This window comes from Schistocerca gregaria, chromosome 3 (assembly GCF_023897955.1).
Source record: "Schistocerca gregaria isolate iqSchGreg1 chromosome 3, iqSchGreg1.2, whole genome shotgun sequence".
Classification (NCBI taxonomy): domain Eukaryota; kingdom Metazoa; phylum Arthropoda; class Insecta; order Orthoptera; family Acrididae; genus Schistocerca; species Schistocerca gregaria.
In genome coordinates this window covers 267,351,781-267,368,135 of record NC_064922.1, presented here as the reverse complement: position 1 = coordinate 267,368,135, position 16,355 = coordinate 267,351,781, and the positions used below count along the sequence as shown (strand labels likewise).

The 16,355-nt window shown below is 37.8% G+C and overlaps 1 protein-coding gene across 1 annotated transcript in view; it reads right to left on the bottom strand.

The window, feature by feature from the left end:
* The window catches only part of LOC126356303 (uncharacterized), a 46,231-nt gene extending 30,807 nt beyond the window's left edge, over positions 1 to 15,424 (bottom strand). Inside the window, exons 1-6 of the mRNA XM_050007249.1 lie at positions 15,281 to 15,424; positions 15,088 to 15,180; positions 4,317 to 4,541; positions 4,105 to 4,230; positions 2,383 to 2,494; positions 2,110 to 2,298 (exon numbers count right to left, since the gene is read on the bottom strand). Of these exons, the coding sequence (XP_049863206.1) occupies positions 2,110 to 2,298; positions 2,383 to 2,494; positions 4,105 to 4,230; positions 4,317 to 4,541; positions 15,088 to 15,089 (654 nt within the window). The 5' untranslated portion in view covers positions 15,090 to 15,180; positions 15,281 to 15,424. The remainder of the gene's footprint in view (positions 1 to 2,109; positions 2,299 to 2,382; positions 2,495 to 4,104; positions 4,231 to 4,316; positions 4,542 to 15,087; positions 15,181 to 15,280) is intronic.
* Positions 15,425 to 16,355: the final 931 nt, after the last annotated feature.

The window sequence follows — 16,355 nt, the reverse complement described above, 5'->3', positions numbered from 1 at the left end:
CAAATGCAATTGGGGTGGTGGCGGCATGTTTGTTACTTTTAGAAGTAATTTATCCTTTAATGAAACTGAAGCAGATAGTTCCTGTGAGTTAGTATGGGCAGAGGTCATGTTTGGTAACCGGAACAAAATAATAACTGGCTCCTTTAACTGACCACCCAACTCAGATGAAACAATTGATAACATTCGCTTGGCGCCTTCCTTAGAGACAATCTCCACACCTTCCAAATTAACACTTAAATGTACACCAGACTGTTTTGGATTCAAAGAAATAGTATCGGCAGCTATTGAGAGATTAAAACCAAATAAATTAGGAAATGATGGAGCTGATCATCCATGGTGCACTAAACAGGTCACAACACTGTTCTAGAAACAATGAAAAAGGCAAGCCAAATTTAAACAAATGCAAAATCCCCAAGATTGGTGAACTTTTACAGAAGCTCGTAATTTAGCATGGACTTCAATGCAAGATGATTATAATAATTTACACAGAGAAACTTAGGTCTTGAAACCTGTCAGAAATTCCAAAGAGAGACTATTCGTATATGAAGGGTGCCAGTGGTAAGACGACAACAATACTGCCGAAGCAGAGTTACTACAGACAGCCCTCCAAAATTCCTTCACCAACTACGAAGTAAATATTCCAGAATTGGGAATCAAGAACAGCTGGCACTGTAACTTAGTAGATATCCTTGGAGTGGTGAAGCAACTTAAATCACTTAATAAAATCAAGTCTTCTGGTGCAGACCATATTTCAACTACGTTCCTTTCAGACTGTTGATGCAATAGCTCCATACTTGACAATCATATACGACTGCTCGCTTGACTACAGATCTGTACCCAAAGACAGGAAAGTTGCACAAATCACACTAATATTCAAAACAATCCACTAAATTAGAGGCCCATACCAGTAAAGCCGATACGCAGCATGATTTTGGAACATATTCTACACTCTTACTTGAGCTCATCCCATTTCCTTCCTCTTGACATCTGATGTGACTCAACGAGTTTTAAGTGTCACAGAAGATGATACGGTTTGCACCATGGATGGTAACTGAGTTAAGGAAATGTTTTTCGCCACTGTGAAGAGAGGAGATGCCAGAGGAAATGTCAACACAACTTGCAACATTCAGCATCATTGCACAATGATACAACTACTGCTAGATTGTGGCAACAATGAAAAAACAGAGCAGTCACCATGACATGTTCCTGACCGTACCAATAGGTGACGAAGGGGCCCAGCCACCACCATTTCTTGTGTCACTTATAACTCAGTCTCATCTTTTTGCAAGTATTTTCAATGTACTGTATTCTGTAACAACACTGATCGTAAATCTTTCAAATCCAAACCCCGAGTCTAGAAGAACATGCTCAGTTAGAATCAGAGACCCACTTGTATGAATATCAAGAGCTCAGATGGAAAACCAATCCTAAGCAAAGAAAGGAAGGTAGAAAGGTGGAAGGAATAAATAGAGGGTCTATACAAGAGCGACGAACTTGAAGGCAGTATTAAGGAAATGGAAGAGGATGTACAAAATGAAATGGGAAATATGATACTGCGTGAAGAGTTTGACAGAGCCCTGAAAGACGTAAGTCAAAACAAGGCCCCAGGAGTAAACACTCCATTAGAACTAATGATAGCCTTGAGAGAGCCAGTCCTGACAAAACTGTACCATCTGGTGAGCAAGATGTATGAGACAGGCGAAATACCCTCAGACTTCAAGAAGAATATAAAAATTCCAATCCCAAAGAAAGCAGGTGTTGACAGATATGAAAATTACCGAACTATCAGCTTAATAAGCCACAGCAGCAAAATACTAACGCGAATTCTTTACAGATGAACGGAAAAACTTGTAGAAGCCGACCTCAGGGAAGATCAGTTTGGATTCTGTAGAAATGTTGGAACAATATCAAGTCAAATTCTAGACCTTTGTAGTCTAGAACTTACATCACACACACAAAATGTTACAATACATTCAGTTAATGTCTCAGACCTTTTACGTTCAAGGTTAATAGCAATGTTAGTATCTACAAATATTTATGAAATGTGACACAGAAGAGAGGGGAGATTACTCTGCCTGAACATGAAAAAATGTTTCAATTGTAACACACCTGTGGTCCTTTTGGCGCACCTCCGAAGATACAAGTGTTTCTTACAAGAGATGAAGCACCAAACTCTGAGGCAACCTGTTGTATCTGCTGTGCCAGTTCTCTTGTGGGAGCCAACACTAGTGCAATAGGGCCATCACCTCTTTGTAATCGTGGTTGATGATTGATATGGACAATTGCTGGAAAAATGTACTAAAAAGAAAAAAAATAATAAACTAGACACAAAGTGATGACTGAATCAGATTTAAAAGTATTTATTTGATACTTGTTATTTACCGCAAGTGTCTTCCCAGAACCGGTTTGTGCTATTCCAACCATGTCTCTTCCACTAAGAGCAATGGGCCATCCTTGTGCTTGAATGGCAGTGGGTTCTTCAAAACCTTGCCGTCTATAGAGGAAAGATTAACAAAAAAAGGCAAATTTAATGTGTATATTTCACTTCATATGCAAATACTTTAATTTTATTATCTCAACATTAAAAATAACACAAATCTTTTATAACAGTAAACTGCTCCACAAATTTCAAATAAATAATTAATGTATGAAATTATTTTGCAACCGGTACGCACAAAAAAATAATTTCAGTTCCAGATTTTTCACATTTCATTGCATGCACATTGTAAAGCCAATCTATCTGGTCAGGGTAAAACAAATTAAACGAAAGAGCAGCGTTAATCATCACATACAGATCTTTTTAAAACTCATGATTCAAAATATTTACAGATGGAGTATGGGTATTAGAAGGGGAACACTCATGGCAATAACTTGTCAAACAATCTGACAATTACATAAGACACAATTTTTAGATACTTGGAAAAGAAAACAGTTTATCCAAAGAATTTCGGAAAACGGTACAAGAAGCATTCTCCATTTGGGATTAGTGCAACATGTAATATCATTCAATGTCTTCAATTGTCATACTAAGGTTCCTTTATACCAACACAAACACACGGAACGTGCAACAGCAAACGCCATTTATCTCTGGTCAAATGGCATTTAGCCATGTTTGGTTCACATCTGCTTGTGTTCTGTGGCTATAAATCTTTCTGCAAACCATTGAAGACAGTTTGTGCCATCTCTGCACTGGCCCTAATATTACAAAAAACATGTTTGTTATCTTCTCTGCTTTTGTTATTGTTGATTGGAGTTGCATGAGCAATGGTGAGGTCCAAAGAGAATGTACTGTTGGATGTAGGTATCACACGTTTTTCTGGGAAGCAACAGATCTGTAGCACAAAGGACAAAGGAAAAGAAATATGACTGGTAGAAAACTGCTGAAGCGATAGTCTCATTGGGGACGTGAGAAAAACAAATTCATGAAATTGTGCCATCATGGGGGAATCGAGTGAATAAGCACAAGTTCTGTAACACTTTCTATTTAAAAGAAAAACAACAAATTTCCTTGTAAGTAAACAAGTGACAACAGGTGTCAGTTATGCTGATTAAAAATATGCGAAAAGACCTGACCATTCTCTTTATTATGTTCATGGTATCTGATCATGTGCCTGATGTTTCACTGTTATTACAGAAATTCTTGATGATAAATAAATTTTTTTTACCAGTGACCACATTATCCATCTTCTAGCATACATACAGCAGTTTTTATCAGGTACCCCATGTGAAAAGGTCACATGAATATTTTACATTTCTGCTGTTATATTTTGTTGAGATCACCACGTTATGTGTACACTCAACAAAATCCTTGAAGAGCTTCACATATGTCAACACAGACACCAAAAACTATCTGCCATATAGCAGCTACTGAAACACTAACCAGTCACCAACATAAACATCTCCACTTGTTAATAACCATGTGTATTTTGCTTTTAAATTCATTCCTCAACTGTAATAAGCCAGTGAAGTGTCAACTGACACATGCTTAAGTTCTGGATAGTGGAAAGCAAAGCTGGTTCATATTTATTTATCAACTATTACAACTTATAAAAGTCTATACCTTAAACTGTTATGATGTATGCACTGTAACTATAACTATCTCACCTAACTTCGTTCATAACATAATCTGGGAAATTTCCTTCTTCAAAAGTTAGAGCTGGATCTGGAACGGCATTTCCCTTGACAGTTATTTCCTTACTTGCACGATACCGTGCAACTTCTTGAGGGCTTCTATAAAATGCAGAAGGGAAAAAAAAGTGTCAACTTTTATATACACCAATGTACAAGCAACATAATGGACAATGAACAAAACCAACCTGTTTAACACATTGGGATGTGGTTCATAAAAATCTTTCCTGAATGGCGGTAGTGCTGTCATGTCCCATCGCGGCCGTCTTAATCTTTCACCTGGCTGTTTTCCTTTGAGACTGCTTGCTCCAAATCCCCCTCCACCACCACCACCAAATCCTCTTCCTCCTCCACCCCTCGGACCACGATCATTGGACCTTGGCCTGCCGCGATTCCTGCTTCGATCTCTGTACCTAATAAAACCAAAATAGATGATAACATTTTAATATAGTATTAAGCTTCCAACAATATAATTCTAAAAAATAAGAGACTGGAATTTTACTGATATATCATCATTTAATTATATGTCTTCTTCAGGTGCCGGCTTTTGGTACAGGCGTCTTCAACGTAGTCATACAAGGTGCTGAATAACTAACCACACACACTAAGATTTCCACCACAGGCCAGAACCACAGCAATCTCTGACACCGACTCAGAACTGCCATGCATGCTCAACAGTTGCAACTGTGTCTCACATCAACTCTGTCGTACAATGAAGCATTTTATAGGCATTTAAATGAGGATAAAGGAATGTAGTTGAATTAAATCGGGTGATGCTGAGAGAATTAGATTAGGAAATGAGACACTTAATGCAGTAAATGAGTTCTGCTATTTGAGGAGCAAAATAAATGATGGTTGAAGTAGAGAGGATATAAAATGTAGACTGACAATGGCAAGGAAAGCCTTTCTGAAGAAGAGAAATTTGTTAACATCGAGTATGGATTTTAGTGTCAGGAAGTCGTTTCTGAAAGTATTTGTGTGGAGTGTGGCCATGAATGGAAGTGAAACATGGATGATAACTATTTAAGACAAGAAGAGAATAGAAGCTTTCTGTACTGAATAGAATTGGGGAGAAGAGAAATTTATGGCACTTGACTAGAAGGGATTGGTTGGTAGGACATGTTCTTGAGGCACCAAGGGATCACCAATTTAGTACTGGAGGGTAAATATCATAGAGGGAGACCAAGAGATGAATACACTAAGCAGATTCACAAGGATGTAGGTTGTAGTAGTTACTCAGAGATGAAGCTTACACTAGATAGCATGGAGAGCTGAATCAAACCAGACTCCGGACTGAAGTATAATAATAATAATAATAATAATAATAATAATAATAATAATAATAATAATGTTACTCATGATTTACTACATCTGACTTTTGCTCAGATCAGGAATTGTTGATGGCTTTCACTTATAAAAAAAATAATAATATTCCCTTGTTTGGCACTACTGTTAGTTTATATAACACTGGTCCATAGTTGGAATACTGTCTAGTAATGTTTGAACCGTCTCTCTGTGTGCCCTAACTTTTATGTTCTTGTTTGACTAAGGTTCATGTATCATTTGCCACAATAATGGTATTTCACAGTACACTTGTACAAATTTTTCAATGTGATTACTGGTCCAACTATTACTGTACTCAAAACCACTCATTTCTCTGGTTGCCATGTTAAAATTTGCTTCTTTTGGCACAACAACCACGTGTTTATACAATGTCACCTTCCTGACACCCTAATACAGTTGCAACTGTGATAGAACACAAAACAGCAGTTGATTAAATGAGGAAATGAGAACAAATCACAGGTCAAAAGCTTATGAAAATGCAAATTCTTGGTGTCCTTTTTCACTGATCTTGTTGCAAAGCTATACTAGTTCACATTTCACCAGTTACTAGTATACCACAGTAGATAATGAAGTTCCACCTGTTTACCATTGCAAAATACTCTCTTCTACATGCTATCATTTTGCAGGATCTCGTTTCAATATCTCAAACAATTTGAGAGATACGAGTGACAGTAATAGTATTTCGATCTAGCCTTACTGCTGACACGGACAAACACAAACAAGTGCACTCTTTAACATCTGTTTTTCTGAGACTGGAGATAAGGGATCACCTATCAAGCCTGAAGAAAAATTCAATATTTCAGTTACATTTCATATACAGCAACACATGGTCTATCATACACAAAATGCTTATTCATAGCCATCCCAATTTTTCATTGCAAACTTTTTGAATTTCAGACTGTGTGTTACTTACATGTGAACATCACAATAACTATGAGCATTTGTAAAATGATAGCTTCTTTATCATGAAGCTGATATGTGAAGCATAACTGACAAAAAGATGTTACCAAATAGTTTCTCAGACTGAATGACAGCTAATGTGAGCACACTGTTCTGCCACAGTAGCGCATCAGTTCACCAGCTCACCAAAAACTGAACTAGGCCAGCCACTAAAATCTGCTCATGCATGGCCATCTAATGGATGAAGGTGTAGTAGTACTTCAGAAGCCATCTTCACCTTGCAGGCTGTATCAACTTTGTTTTAATATCACTGTACACTATATTTTCTATTGCAAACAGAAAGGTGCTTAAGCAATGGCACTTAATGTCATCACAGCAAAAATAATTGCTAAATTAATAAATCAGTGAAGAAGGCTAGAAGAGCATCTCTGCTTGTTAACATCTCACTTAGACAATCAACTGACATCTATTAGTTACAGTATGATACCCATAAAGGAATTATGGGCAAAGTTTGAACAGGTTGTAAATCGTGCTCTGGAGCAGTATGGGTCCATCCCCATCGTAGTTTAACTATGAAGACGGAAAACACTGAGGAACCAAAGGCCGTTGCACAGACTATTCGAAAGAATGCACAAAGGGTGAAAGACAGAAGTTAGAATAGATCCGCGCGTCCATGATAAGATCTATGCGTGAAGTATACAACTACCACTGTCGCCCCTTAGCAACAAATCTGGCTAAAAACCTTAGAAAATCCTGTCTTATGTAAAATCACTAAGCGGGTTTAAGGCTCCCACCCAGTCACTCATTGGCCATTCTTGAGTGGCAAAGATAACAATGAAGTTCTAAATTTCGTGTTTAAGAAATCATTCATGCAGGAGAATCGCACACCCATACTGTCACTTAGTAATAAGCATCCCTGGCATAGAGAAACAACTGAAGGAGTTGAAAACAATTACGTTGCTAGGTTCAGATGGAATTCCAATTCAGTTTTACAAAATGTACTCTAAGGCATTGGCCCCTTCCTTAGCTTGCATTTATCGCAAATCCCTCGCCTAGTGCAAAGATCCAAGCAGTAGAAAACTGTGCAAGTAACTCCTGTACTTAAGAAGGGCAAAAGAATAGTCCCACAAACCTACAGGCTAATATCCCTAACATTGGTTAGCTGCAGAATCCTTGGAAATATTCTCTGATGAAATAATAACTTTTCTTGAGACCAGGAACTAAACCTTATGTCCATGAACCAGCTTTCTTTTTGAAAGCATCATTTGTGTGGAATTCAGCTTGCCCATCCCTCACAGTCTACAGCGAACCATGGATGAAGAGCATAGACAGATTCCATAATTCTAAGACTTCAGGAAAGCATCTGTCACAATCCCCCACTGTAGACTTAACGAAGGTAGGAGAATATAGAATAGGTTCTCTGATATGAGAGTGGCTCGAAGACTTCTTTTAAGCAATAGAGCCCTGTGTGTAGTCTTTGATGGTAGGTCTTCACCAGAGAGAAGGGTATTATTAGGAGTGCCGCATGGAAATGCAATAGAACCACTATTATTTTCCAGATACATTAATTATCTGGCAAACAGGACGGGAAGAAATCTGCAATTTTTTGCTGATGATGCTGTAGTGTAGGGGAAGGTGTCGAAATTGAGTGACTTTAGGACGATACAAGATATCTTACATAAAATTTTTAGTTGGTGTTCAGTAAACTAGATAAAAAAAATCAGCATGTCGTATCTCAATGAGGACCTTGAAACTTTCAGCACAGGGCAGCAGCATGTAGAGGAACTATGGCTCAGGTTTAATAGAATAACTGACCATGCACTTAATATGTACGTGCCCAGAAGAACAGTTCATACTGGTTGGTTGGTTTTGGGGTTTGATGGGGGCTAAACATTGAGGTCATCAGTCTCCTGTTCCAAACATACTTGTAAAAGGCCTATACAGCAAAAGCGTAACTTCTGCACCCAGAGGGAGAGAACACCATGTGGTACAGAGCTAAAATGAACACCGCAATAAAAAAATAGAGGACACTTAAAAGGAGCAGAGAAAATAGTTACTAGAGTAAAACAGACTGCAGTGGTTGATGGATCAGGTAAAAGGCCAACCACTCAACTACAAACAAAGAACCTTCAGTTGGCAAGCATGGATAGAGGTACCAACACAACTTGTTAACCATAAAAGACACTATTTTGGTATCCACGTCACAATTAAAAGTCGCTGGAGTGGATGTAGCCTGAGAAATCATGTGAGAGTGCCCACACTAGAGTGAGTGATAAGACCCAGCTGGACGGATAAAACGTAAAACTGAGTCAGCTATGGAGGCATCGTCACCTAGAATTAAAGGAAGTGCAGCTGTTAAAGGACTGCTGCAAGGCGACTAAAAGGGGGCAGTCCATCAAAAGATGGACCACTGTCAGCCCTGCATCACAGTGACACTTGGGTGAAGGAGATAGATGTGGGTGAACCGCGTATGTCCAATTCGGAGATGGCAGAGAACAACTGAGTCCCTACACGTGCTCCTCAAGGATGAGTTCCATACGTCTGTGGACGACTTTATCATGGCTTGTTTAAGACAGACCATTCAGAGCTCCAGACATCGCAGACCTTGCGATGTAGGGCTGACCAGAGGTCTCTTTCCACGAGACCCAGCTCCAGGGTGGCAAAGTGGTGGCCTGCTTGGCCAACCGATCAACAGAACAGTTAATATTGGGAAACCCCCCATGATGTAGAGCCGTTGTAAAGAAACTTCTAAAGAAACAAACTTGCACAATACATATAAAACAATGCACGGAACTGAATGTAAGAGATGTGCTGAATGAAATCAGTTTGGTTGTCGAGAGAGCAACAGAATGCCTTCAAAGACAACTGTAGAAGAATATTGTCAAATGAACTTCCACAAAACCCAAAGAATTTTGGTGCGATAGCAAAGTAAAATCGGAAATGCTGAACTCTGTTATCAAATATTCCATTACAAAGGAAAACCCAGGAGAACTGATCCAATGTAATCCTTGTATTACTGAAAGGATGAGTGAAATAAGTGTGTGTCAGTGGCGTTACGAAACAGACGAACATATTAAAACTGAACAAAGCTCCAGAGCCCAATGGAATTCTTATCACATTCTACACTGAATTTGCATCCAAGTTTGCCCCTCTTCTAACAATAATTACTGTAGATCCCTCTAACAAAACAAGCTGCGCAGTAGTTGGAAAAAAAACAATAAAAACCACAGGTCACAACAGTCTACAAGAAGGTTGGAGATTTGTTGTAGAATCTTGAACATATTCTGCGTTCAAAACGTATTGAAGTGTCTACTACAGAATGACCATCTCCTCCTGGTAAACCAGCACCAATTAAAAAAACACTAATCAAGTGAAAACCAATGCACACTTGTATCACACGACATAGTGTAAGCTATGGATAAAATCAATTTCTTGATTACTGGAAAGTATTGGGGTCAAGTACTTCACTTACTTATTGACAGAAGTATGATCACATCTGATATCAAGTGAAATTTGTGACTGGACTGAGGACTTTTTGGTAGGGAGGACACCATATTATCTTGGATGAAGAAGTAAGTTTGGGTGTGCCATCACATATTTATGACCTTGCACACAACATTAATAGCAACCTCAATTTTTCGCAGTTATCTATAATGAAGTACTGTCCGAAAGAAGCTGCATAAATATTCAGTCAGATCTTGATAAGATTTCAAAGTGGTGCAAAGATTGGCAACTTGATTCAAATGTTCTGAAATGTATAATTAACCACTTCACAAAATGAAAAAGGGTAGTATCCTATGACCATAATATCAATGAGTCACAGCTGGAAACAGCCAACTCATACAAATACCTGGGTCTTAACATTTTGTATGGATACGAAATGGCATGACGATGTAGGCTTAGATGTGGGGAACAAGTGGTAGACTTCAGTTTATTGGTAGAATATTGGGGAAGTGCTATCTGTCAACAAATGAGGTTGCTTACAAATCACTCATGCGACCAATCCTAAAATACTGCTCAGGTACGTGGCACCCATACCAGATAGGACTAACAGGAGATATTGAACGCATACAGAGAAGTGTGGCACAAATGGTCACAGATTTGTTGAATCCATGGAAGAGGGGCACAGAAATACTGTAAGAACTGAACTGGAAAACTTGAAGATAGACGTAAACTACCTCAAGAAAGTCTGTTAACAAAGTGTCAAGAACCAAATGATTATTCTAGGAATATAAAACATCCCCCTACATATCACTCACATAGGGATTGTAATAATTATAATTACTGCACACACACAGAGGCACTCAAACAACCAATCTTTCCGCATGTTTTAATTAAAACATGGGAGAGGATAGTTGGATAAATACGTTTAGTTAAATCATGGGAGACAGCGGTTGAATCACTGTTTATGAATAACCCATGATTTAATTAAAATCATTCATCCACTTAGTTGTTATATGGGAACCTTAATGTGCAGTTTAAATTTTACAAATTCTGTTTTACATGCCAACATTCTGCACAGTGTATTGCGTTGGGTCACCTGGTAATTTCGTACACTCCACACCATGACATGACAATAAATGACAACAACATAGTTCACAAACATTGCCACCACATAATTAAAACTCTTATACTGTATACCATCTCTTCATCACTGTGTCCTCTACAAGAAGACTTCATTTCCATTCCAAAACAAGCACACCACATCTCGATGTCACACCACACATCACAAGTAAGTCACAGGTCACAGCAGACTTATTGTGTCTCTCAACCAAGTATACTACTCCTGTGATATTTGGTTTGAGACTGTTCTCTCTCAGAATATTATAATGATGCTACATCCAACTGAAGAATATGAAAATGTTTCTTGAAATTTTTTTCACACTTAACATCTGAGGCTGAATGCAGAGAGTTTTGAGTCAGCGCCAATAATTGTTTTGCTACTATTTCATTATCATAAATTAAAGCATACAAGAAAGAAATAATCTTTGGGATGAGTAGTGCTACAGATCTGAAATTCCCATTCCCTTAAAAAAATTGTCTGCAAACTATTAACATTAATTTACTTGCTGGAACCATTCTTACTGCTTATACTGTCAGTCCTGAATAAACGGGCACACAATCACTTTCATTGCATTTTTTTTTTTTTAAATTATACAAACCCCGTAAGTATGAAAAGGCTACATTCTCCATGACCGCAGAATCAGCCGAGTTTCATTTGTATTATATCCATATACAAATAAATATACAATAAAACTACTAATGATCTAAGGGATATACAAAGGCATGCTGAAAAGTAATATTTTATTGACAAAGCTTTAAGAGATTTCACAAAAAAATTGGAGGCATTACTTTTCAGCAAATTCTCATAAAAACAAAATCAGGTTTAAAAGTACTGTTAATGACAAGCACAGCCTTTATTATATCCTTGTTCATCTTGCAGCAAGACAAAAAAAACACCAGAAACTATCTGAACACTAGGTATTTCTGTTCACAATATACTATTAGTTTTGATGCAACTTAATTGTGATTAGCTTCCAAATGTTCGGAATGTCACATGTACACCTAGTTTTTTCCCCCCTATTGTTTGCAATAATCGCTGTTTACAATTCTAGGAAAGCCAAGAGAAACTTTTAAGGAATGCCTTAAACGGAATATTGGACATCCTAACTTTTCGAAACCCTTAGTACCTCTGGTAAACTACCAACACTCAATGTTTTACGTGTTACACTCGGAAGTCATTTTCATGGCTATTAACTACTACAAAACCAGAGAGGAGGGGGGGGGGGGGGGGGGAGATACCTCGTGCCCATTTTTTAAAAATATTTTCATCTTGTCAGGGACATAATATTTTAAAATTTCAGAAAAAATATTGCTTTTAATGAAAAGTCTTCTACCAGAGTCCACAAACATTTTCAATTTTTCAGTTAAACTTAATCCAAAATGTAAGTCTTAGTAGCAGAGATGTGACTTCACAATGAGTATCACATTTATAACTCTAGGACCTACTTATACATTTGTATCCCTTTAAAACGTATTTTGGAAGTAAAAGTCAACATAACCAACAAAATGTGCATTTATATTTTTTGTGGTGGTCATAAAGTACATCCCCCATTGTAGCACGCATTACTGAAAGTGAGTTGGTATTTAGTGTGCTATACGATACCTACCCTGCCTACAAATTAATACTCCTTTAAGAAATATGTTCTTAATGTAAGTCAAAACAATCAATAAATTATGTCTTTTAAAAATTCATTTTAGGGAGGATATAACGTACCCCCCCCCCCCCCTCCCCCCTGGCAATACAAGTTCCTGAAAATGCAATGGTACTGCAAGCGTTGTTAGTGGATGCACATATGCTGACACACACGCAGTTCACTTTTATGCATCTCACTTCAAGGCTGGAAGCTGGTAGAACCTACTGATACCAGTATACATTTGATTGATCCACGAAAATTGAACAGGGCGCTGAAAATATTTATTTTGCTCCATTTTTCAGAACACAGGTTCTGGCAACATGCAGGCCTCTAGTATAGCCCAAGGTCTGGTAGAGACTGGTTGGAACTGAAATTATGGTTAAGAGTTGACAAATAGAACAAATGTTTTGCCATGGAAATAACTATAACTGTCAAAATGCATAATTCACACACACTGTTTTATTGGAAATGTCGTGTGGATAGGGCCTCCCGTCAGGTACACCGTTTGTTTGATGCAAGTATTTTGAGTTGATGCCACTTTGGCGATTTGCATGTTGTTGAGGATGAGATGACAAAACATCCAGCCCCTGAGTGGAGAAAATCTCCGACCCAGCCAGGAATCTTACCAGGACCCTTTGGCATGACAGTCCGTTGCACTGACCACTCAGCTACCAGGGCGAACACTATTTTCATGAATGGTTTTAGTCCATTACTTTGATTAGACACTGCGCCAAAGTTAATAAGCGGTATCATGAGGTTCAATACTTTTAGCCAGAACTATATGACTTGCTGTTACACCTGATTCAGCATTGGAGGTCTACATTCCTAATGTCATTAACCAAATTTACAGTGTTACAATAATGTTCAGAATCATCAACCAAATTTACAGTTTAAGACTTGCAAAACCTGTGCAACACTTCAGAAGTAATAAAACCAATATCTTGCTCAAGGGCAGTTCATTTGTTTTGGTGCAGTGAAAACCTTACCTAAAATCGATTAATCAATTGTCAGTTCCAAGTACTGGTCCAGATTTCATAGGAACTCATGTAAATGTTTTACATCTGTTCGCCTCGCAAAGCAGGAGCTGTCGATGCTCATTTCCAACAATCCTCATACAAAGTGCCAAGTTGTACTACTTGCGTAATATTACATATGAACATGTACCACCTGCTGGTTTACATGCGCACAACAGACTGAGTTCATAAGTGAATTAAGTTAGAAGTGAGCAACTACATCCAGATTAGACAACATGTACTTTAGTGGACGTGTTTTGAGGCACACCTCTACACAGACATTCTCCATGCCCATTTCCCCCACAAGAAAGGCTCGAAAATGTGAGCACTCAATGTCTCTTGTGGGTGTAAAGCTGAGGACACATTACAGGTTTTGTTGTATTTAGCACAGATGCTGGGATAGTTAAACTGGAAATCAGGGTTTAGTTTTACCAAAAGATGTAATAGCACATGACATGCCAATGTATCAAGACATGGGCTACATATAAGTACCAGACAATAATGTTATGTTACTGTGTATTTTACAGCAATTTCCAGGCCTCATAATTGTTATCAGTAACGAAGTGTCGGGAGTGGGGGGGGGGGGGGTGAACATGCTAAGAAGTCAAGCTAGTAACTTTAGAACAAATGTTATTCTTTACTGATCAAGAAAGATCTGTTTTAATTCACCAAAGGAGTAGCAAACATTTCTAGCTGCCGAAGCATATGTAGTATATCCATTAACACAACTATCAACAAAGTAACTTGTTCAATAATCTTCTACACTGCTCCCATGAACAAGGAATGTAATAACGGTAATGACTGATGACGTACACAATGAGCTAAATGAGGCCTTCTTAGCAGTTAAGTTTATTACGAACATACGCAATAATGTTAACAGTGCACGGATTTCTAACGGCATCGATCTTCTCTTGCTATTTTACAGTGTGAAATTATGTTCCACCAAACGAAAACGTTTTTATTTGCTTTCAACCGAACTAATATGCAAACTATGCAATTTCCTAGCAACTCATCTGGCGTGGTTTACGAACAGCCATTAATTAATTACAGCTATCTCCCGTGACGTAAAATTTAAGGTTCGAGTTTAGTAAAGGCCGCAAATCTACGCATCAAATTTATGAACTTTATTGGTAAAGAGTTACGGGAAGTATGACGTAGCCAAGACTATAACCTGAGCTATGCCAATCATAAATGGCGACGATGTAGTCAACTGAAGTTTCCTCACACCTCAAAGAGCAAGACATAGAACTCCGGTATAAACACTTTCTGTAAAACTAAAACTGTGATAACAATAGTTATAGCAAGCGATATTTTTTGTTTTCTATAACCTTGTTAGATTCATAGCGTAACCAATCGAATTTCGACGGAATCAGCGTGCCTCTTCCGATCATGTTTCCTAGAGCTCCACCATTACGGCTACACAGAGAAAACATCTCATTCATAATGTTCCTCTCTTGAACTAAACTGTTAGACGACTAATGCCATACTTCCAAATTGTAACTTACATTTTAGCTTACTACAGCACGTCCGTTAGCAGTTCCTCTAAATGTTTTTTTATTCTCAGGTTTTTCTTCAATAACTTGGGAACCTGGCGGTTGCTAAAGAAAAAGAAACAAATGTAAGTATGTGAAGCACATTTACAGCAAAACACGACAATTAAATCCAACAAAAACCAACAAATTCTTAACAACAACTTACTATCAAAGCCGCACAATGACAGGAAGAACCGGAAGAGATCAAGGTTGCATCAACAAAATGGTTTCTCGCTCGCCAAAGATATTATTTGCCACATCAGCAGTGTAAGGTATTGAACCAAATTTTCTTTTTTTTGAGAAATTCAGCAATAACAAATTTGTGTTTTCCTCATAAAAGTATTCTTGATAATATATTGTCTACTGCTGTATATCCCAAAAAAGTGTATTGCTTAGTAGATCCGGTTATTTCGAGCACCAACATGGAAGGCACTAGAGGATACGTCAACATAATGTCTCTTCGCTGTACACTTTACTGAACATCAAAAGTGAGGTTATAACCCAAGAAACGTGATTCACAAAATCAGTATGTACATTATTAAGGAATAAGTAATGATAGCGGAGTTTCTTAATGCCCAAAGCAAACGTTAGAACGACTGTTCTTGACGAAGGTTAAGGTAAATATTCGACACTGCTGAGAATTGAAAGAATACAAAATTGTCGAGCACAGATTTAAAAACTTTAGCTTTAGTTTGACCGAAAAATTAATAAGCCATACAAAACCTACATGTCAAACAACCTTTGTAAGACTGAACGTAACGTACTTTTATTTTTTCCTAAGTTTTCCTTCTGAATGTCGGATCATATAAGAAACTAATTTTTTCCATCAATAAAGCTGAATTATTCACTGTTAAAGAACTGTATTTTTAATGAAAGTTGTTTAACCTATTTATGTGCTTATTTAAGTCCAGTGCAGGCTTTAAGATTAATTTATTGCTTTCTTTTATTCATTTCCTTTGTATAAATTTCGATTACCACTGGATAACACAGAAGGGAACAGAATTTCATGTTGCTTCGTAATTCATTTCAAGTGATATCCATCTTAGAAAACAAAGTGGATGGCACTGTCAACGATTGTAGAGAAGAAAGTGTTGACGTTGTTAGGGGAAAGGCTGACTTCGTCTGTTTGGTAGTTAACCTACTATTCCCATGCACGCTCACTTTGGCTGTGCGAATAAAGTTTTTGTTGACTGCATTTTGATCGCTGCGTCTGTCTTTCGTTCCGTAATTCGTAGATCCTT